General features: G+C 54.5%; 1 protein-coding gene across 1 annotated transcript in view; it reads right to left on the bottom strand.

Annotated features, from left to right (window-relative positions):
- Bahcc1 (BAH domain and coiled-coil containing 1) overlaps positions 1-6376 on the bottom strand; it is a 53739-nt gene extending 47363 nt beyond the window's left edge. The window contains exon 1 of the mRNA XM_026780445.1: positions 6290-6376. Coding sequence (XP_026636246.1) covers positions 6290-6305 — 16 coding nt within the window. The 5' untranslated portion in view covers positions 6306-6376. The remainder of the gene's footprint in view (positions 1-6289) is intronic.
- Positions 6377-6382: the final 6 nt, after the last annotated feature.

Genomic DNA, 6382 nt, shown 5'->3' with positions numbered 1-6382 from the left:
CTGTTCGCTCCCCCCAGGTCAGAATCAAAGAGATGCTTCCTGGCCCACGGAATCTGGAACCTAACCATGAAGACAGCTGCAGCCGCCACCTACAAACACCAGCTTGATGACTAAAAGCGTGGACATTAGACACCCCTCCACCAGCCTGAGGTCTGCTGTGAGCCCGGAGCTGATCTCGTAACCAGGGCCCAGGTGCCCCCTCATTCGGCACCCACCCACCCCTCCCCTGAGCCCACACCCCAAACCTGTGGTGGCAGCTGCTCACTGGGCCACAGGAGGCAGTGATATTATATATTACGACAAACAGGGGCAGCCCACTGACAAATAGGCCTGCGTGATCTAAACGGTATATTATCCCATAAAAACGTCAGCGGGCAGGGCGTCGGAGCCAAGGAGGAGCGTCGTCCCTTGCCGGAGGCCCTTCGAGGCCTTGCTCCTGCCCAGCACAGCAGGGCTGCGAGGTGATTTTCTAGGCGCTGCACAGTGCTTGGGACTCTGTTTCTTGCTTGTTACACCATGTCTGTTGGGGAGGGGAATGAGGTCCCAGAGGTTAATGGGGACCAGGAACCCCAGGGGAGACGTTCCCTGGCAGGCAAAGGGGTTGGACATGGGACAGAGGAGTCCCCTAATTTGCCAAAGAGGCAGAGCGCGTGCTTTGACTTCTGAAGCTGATTCACGGCTTGTTCGTCTGCAGACTAAGGAGATACACACACCCAACCTGGTCCTGGCAGCCTCCTGCCTCCTGGGCAGGCCACCTCCCCTGTAGGAGCAGGGACTTGAGAACCTCTGGACAGAGAGCTCCAGGGGCCTACCTGCCAAAGCGCCCGAGGCAGCTGTGTCCTGGGTTTCTTTTGGGAAAGCTCCAGAATCATTCTGGTCTATAATGCAGAAAGGCATTTCCTCAAGGAGGGCCTAGGCAGAGACCTCCCAGCCATGCCAGGACCTGGTCAGGGCCACCAGGCCCCTCCAATGTAACTCTGAAGGAGGACGCAGGCTGAGCTGGGGCAGGGGTGAGGAGGTAGGGAAGAACACCCCTGGGACTTTGACCTCTACAATCAAGGTGGCTGCACGGGATCCAGGGGATAGGGCAGCATACCCCACTGTGGGACTTATATTCAGAGCACAGCAGCATTCCAGGGGCCCCAGAGGAAGAAGGGCAAGGAGGAACCGGGTTGACCACCATTGCTCCCTTCCGCTGCCCTGCCGGAAAGTTGTGATTCCCAGTGGTGCTGCTTAAACTTTATGGGCTGTGCTTGGGAATTCCCAGTACAGGAGCCCTGAGGGTCCCAAGCTCTGAGTTGGAAGCAAAACCAAAGCATTCTGGGAAATGTAGTCCTTGGGGAGCTAGGAGGGTCAGCAGGATGGGGAGTTAGGGAAGAAAAGAGAACCAAGCTGCCACCCTGACCCTAACTTCAGAGTGGAAGTTTAAAATGCCAGGGAAACAGATTCCCTAAAAATTCGCGCCTAACTCCACATGTTTTTTTCTTGAACAAGAAACCCTGGTCCTTTTATTTTGGCAGGGGAGACCTCCTCAGAGAGAAGGATCCCAACTGAATCTCACAAGTAGGAAGAAGCCTTCATTTCCCACACCCCTTTCCTCCTCTGGCTAGGTCTCCAGACCCGGGGCGGGGGTTGGGGGGGCTTGAGGGGTTGGGGTGCGACCTGCTGCCTCCCCTCCCAGAGCCCGTGAGCATCCTGAAGCTCCCACGTTATTTATGTTCACAGCCTGCCCTGATGACATATGTAAGTTGACAGCGAACATCCTATCAACTTGCTGGAGTGTATCTTGATTGTTAAAACACACTCTTAAAGGTGTACAATCATTTATCAAATTAAAATAGCCAAGCTTTGCTTGTTCCTTCTCTGCCTTCCTGGAAGAAACAACCCCAAGCAGCCTCCCGCCTCCTCGGGCCTCACAGGCCTTGCGTATTAGCACTGGGTTCTGCTCTCCAGAGCCCCCGTGCCTGGGACCCTGGCCTCGGCACACCCTCCCCCTGCCCCAGGCCAGGGCAAGCCCACTAATCACCAAGAAGTGACAAACGCCAGAAGCCCCACCAATTAAATTTAAACTCACGCGAAGCTCAGTGGCTAGTAAATTATTATTTTTATTAGCTTGAACCAAGTTCCCGTAAGAGAGAAAGTCAACTTGCTCCCATGAATGGCTCTTGTATAATTTATTTAACTCTGTGCTCTTTGCCAAAGCCTGGAATATTTTTAGCTCGTTCTGTTGTTGGATTTGGCTTTTTTATGTGTGTTTCTGAGGGGTATTTTTAGCTTCATCCATGTTATTCTAACAAGCTCCTATGCGTTTTTGTCCTGTCTGTGCAGGCTGTTGAACCCTGTCTCACAGGGAGCCGAGGGAGATTTCTAAGAATAACTGGGGAGTGTTTGGGGGTGCGGTGTTTTCCGGGGGAGATATGCTTTCTGTGCCACTCCTGCCTCGGCCACCAATTCGCCTTACTGCTCACGTGACCTGGATACTCCAAAGGAGCACTCAGTGTCCCCCTACAGGAATAATCAGACTCGGTGGCCGCACGGGCCCCACTGAGGAAAAACCCACTTTCCAAAAACAGCTTCGGTGGAGCGGGCGCGGCTGCCACAGCCACCCCAGTCTATGCAGCCGCCAGATTCCCGGATCCCTGTGGCTCTGTTGGGCACGGCGGCAGCTTTGATGTCTAGCTCTGTCACTACGGAGCGGGATGGGTAGAAGCTCGGAAAGTAACTCTTTCACACCTACTTAATGTTGGTAACTGCTGCAGAGACACTCTGGCACGGTGCAGCTAATGAGGTATTTACGAAAATGTATTTTTTTTCTTACACACACACACACACACAAAAAAAAAACCCCACGTGATGGGAGGGACACTCTCGACGGGGTCTTTTCTCACCAGAATATGTATATATTTTTTAATCTATAGGGCTAGGTGGAGTTTGGGTGATTATTTCATGATTTTACATTAGAGACGACTGGTCATCCAAAGTGCCTTTAACAGGAAGTAGGTTGGCATCTTACTCCAGAAACGGCCTGCCCCGATCCCCCCCCCCCCCAAGCCGCAGCCAAGACACATGGCTGAACAGGCCAAGTTAAATCACGTCCCAAAGCCAAAAGGGGTGGAGAAGAGTCCAAAAAGGAGATTCACACCAAGAAGTGAACCAGCCCCTTGGTGGAGCCCCAACCTTAGGGGGGGACTCTAGGAGCACAGGACAGGAGCTGACCCAGCCGGAAAGGGGGGAGGGGCGGGCAAGCACACAGCTCCCAAGTTTCTCCCTAGGGCAGCTACCTCCTGATTAAACCGGTTCCCGGGGAGAGGAGAGATCCCCCAAGCAACTCCAGGCAGTAAGAGGAGAAAACCTAGGTTCGAGTTGATTTTCCTTTTCTGTGCGTTTCCCCATCCCAAGATTTCACAGTTTTGCCTCCGGACCATCTGTATTAAAATCTAACACTGAAAATAATGGTTCCAAACATTTTAATTGTGCCTCTCTGTGACAAGGTTAAGGGAACAGCACTTTACCATAAACCCTACCGCTCGGACAGAAAGCTACCCGCACTTTCATTTTTGGGAAACAATGGGAGAGGCATGGGAGCCCGGCACCCCCCCCCTTAGGGTCCCGCAAGCGGACACCGTGGAAGCACCAGGTGGGAATGAAGCAGGGCAGCAGTGGAGGGACCCTCAGCCCAGTCTGAGCAGTGGTCTGACCAGGCAGGTGGGGCGAGCACACCACACAAGGACGCTTTCCCGGGGAGGGGGGGGGGCTGCAGCCTGGATGTCTGCATCCTACGCAGACACGGGGAAGAATCTTCCCCAGCAATTTTGCTTTCAGCTCCGCAGCTGGGGCAGGGAGGGGCAGGCTGGACTACTGCAGCCTTGGCCTCTGGGCCAAGGCCATCCATCCACAGACAAGGAGAGACCACAAGAAGGTGGCTATTTGGGAATCTGCACACAGGATCCACACACAAGATCCAAAGACAAATTCTCTAACTTCTTCACCCCATCTTTTTCTCTCTAAATGAGGACCCACAAATTAAAGTACAGGGATCTCAAGAATAACTCTCGTCTTAAAAATACACGCAGCGAGATTCTAAAAATGAATACGAAATCCTGGCTCTTAGCAATTGCAAAAGGCTTCCAGCCCCACACAACCAAGTCCAGGATCTTCAAACACAATAGGTTCCTCTGGTCCCCAAGGGGATGGAAACTGGGCCTTCAGAAGCAGAAGACACGGGGCCCTCCAGCACGAAAAGAGGGAGCCCTCTAGGGCCCCCAGTGTATGAGGAAGCAGGAAGGGTGTGGGGTCACAGACTAGGACCTGGTGCAGTTTCTCACAGCTCAGTGGCCTGCAGTCCAAGAACCACGTGGTCCAAGTTAGCATGAGCAAGACAAAGGTCCAGGCCACCTCGCCACATTCCCACCTGACTGGGTACTACCTAGATCTGGAAACAGGGGCAAGAAGAAGGAAATGGCCGCTGACCAAGAGCTGGCCGGGCAAGCAGGGTCAGGAGGCAGTAGTGACCTGAACTGATGGGGAACTGGGCTTGGCCTGGCTGCCCCAGGGGGCACAGTCCCAGCCAGCCTTGGGCACTACTGTGGAAACCTGCTCTCTGCAACACTGTGAAGTACCAACCTGGAGGGCAATGCGCACTGGGGGAAGAAGGCAGAGGCATCCCCTCTCTTCTCCAATCCTGCTGACCCTGCCCAGTCAGGAGCTGAGGCTGGAAGGGAAGCTGGGCACTTGTCCCCGCTGCAGCTACCACCACGTCAAAGCCCTCCCTCCGCTCCCCAGTGGCCATGAGAAGAGTGGGCAGCGTCTCAGGGCAGTGGCAGGAACAGACAATGAACACAGGGTTATCGGCGAAAGATATTTTAAAATCACCAATTGCTCAGTCAAATACTCTCCTTTCTCTTCCCAGTTATAAATCTAGAAGAGTAAAAAAAATTCGGAGAGAGGGGAGAAGGAACGCGGTCTACAGAGAGGGAGCACAGTCTCCCTGAGCTCCCGCAGTAAAGGAGAGCAGGCAGTGTGCGGCTAACACCGCAGGAGGCTGGCCACTCTAGCCCAGGGCTGCTCACTCAGAACAACCGCGTGCTGTAAAAGCAGGAGGCCCTCTAGTAATTAAGCAATTTCAAGTTTGTTTCAGGTTTTTTTTTTTGAGGAAATGCATTTTTTCTTTTTGACTGCCTTTCCTTCCAACATTTCCCCATCTAGCCCCGTTCTTGCCATCCGTTTTAATCCACACACTAATTGTAATCCCATTAAAGCAGATATAATTTTATTAGTATTCATGGTTCATCAAGCTAATAATAATAACTGCTACTGCCAAACTGAAAAATAAAAGCAGCAAATAATATTTCTGATGTTTAGAATAAACTGTAAACAAAAGCAAGCCGATCTGCCAGGATGACCAAGCAGGTCCACGAGCAGTTCCTCGGGCTCCCCCAACTCCACCCACGCTGGTCAGTGACTACCCCGCCAGCTACGGCTTCGCTCCAAGAGACTGGGTCAGCGCTACCAAGAACAGACCCTGGGGAGGGGAACACAAGGGGACTGCAACGCGGGCGCGTGCCGGGGCTGCTCGGGACAACTCAGGGTCTCTCCTCTTGAAGCCAGAGCGCGCAGACTCGCCTGCACCGAAATCCCGAGCGAGGCGCCTCTCTGAGTTCCGCGGTGCGGATGCGCGGTCCGCACTCAGGCCACGCTTAGTCCGGCGTTAGCAGGATACCAGAGGCACTTGTTAAAGCGCATGCATCCCCTGCAAACCCATTCTCGCCCTGACACTTCAAGGCTTTATATAGAAACAGGATTTTCTCGTCTTACACTAGCAGTTCCCATTAGCGCTCCCGGGGCGCACACCACTCTAATCCGCGGGCCGGGCGCGCCCTGGCCCCCTCCCCCAGCCACACAGTCGTTCTGTCCCCCGCAGAAAGCGCCACGGTGTCTCAGACGCAGAACGTCTTAACGAGGTGAATGCAGAATGCAGAAAAGAGGCTTCCGCAAGAATTTACTTCTGCAGGAAGGGGTGGGGGAGGGTGGCTAGGAGTAGAAGGCTTGTGCTTGTTGCCTATTCTCGGGCTGCCCTGCGAGACCCAGAGTAGTCGGGGAAAGGCTGCTGGAAACGGCGCAAGCCCGTGGGCTGGCAGGATGCACGGCCCGCCAGGCGCTGCGAAGGGAAATGAAACCAAAGCTCCGAGAACTGCTCCGAGGAGCGGAGGGGCCGGCTCTCCATGCACTGGCCACCGTTGCCAGCTGCGGTGGGGCCTGCGCACCGCACGCGCCCCTGCTGGGCACTGACCTGTGTGCGAAGCCATCGGCAGCGGCGACGGGAAGTACTTTCCGGGCTGGAAATGCGCGGCCGGCTGCGCTGCGGGGCCGGCGGGGGCGAGGC

This window comes from Microtus ochrogaster, chromosome 7 (assembly GCF_000317375.1).
Source record: "Microtus ochrogaster isolate Prairie Vole_2 chromosome 7, MicOch1.0, whole genome shotgun sequence".
In the NCBI taxonomy this organism is placed as follows: Eukaryota; Metazoa; Chordata; class Mammalia; order Rodentia; family Cricetidae; genus Microtus; species Microtus ochrogaster.
The sequence above is the reverse complement of the archived record's forward strand: the minus strand, read 5'-3'. Positions and strand labels throughout refer to the sequence as shown.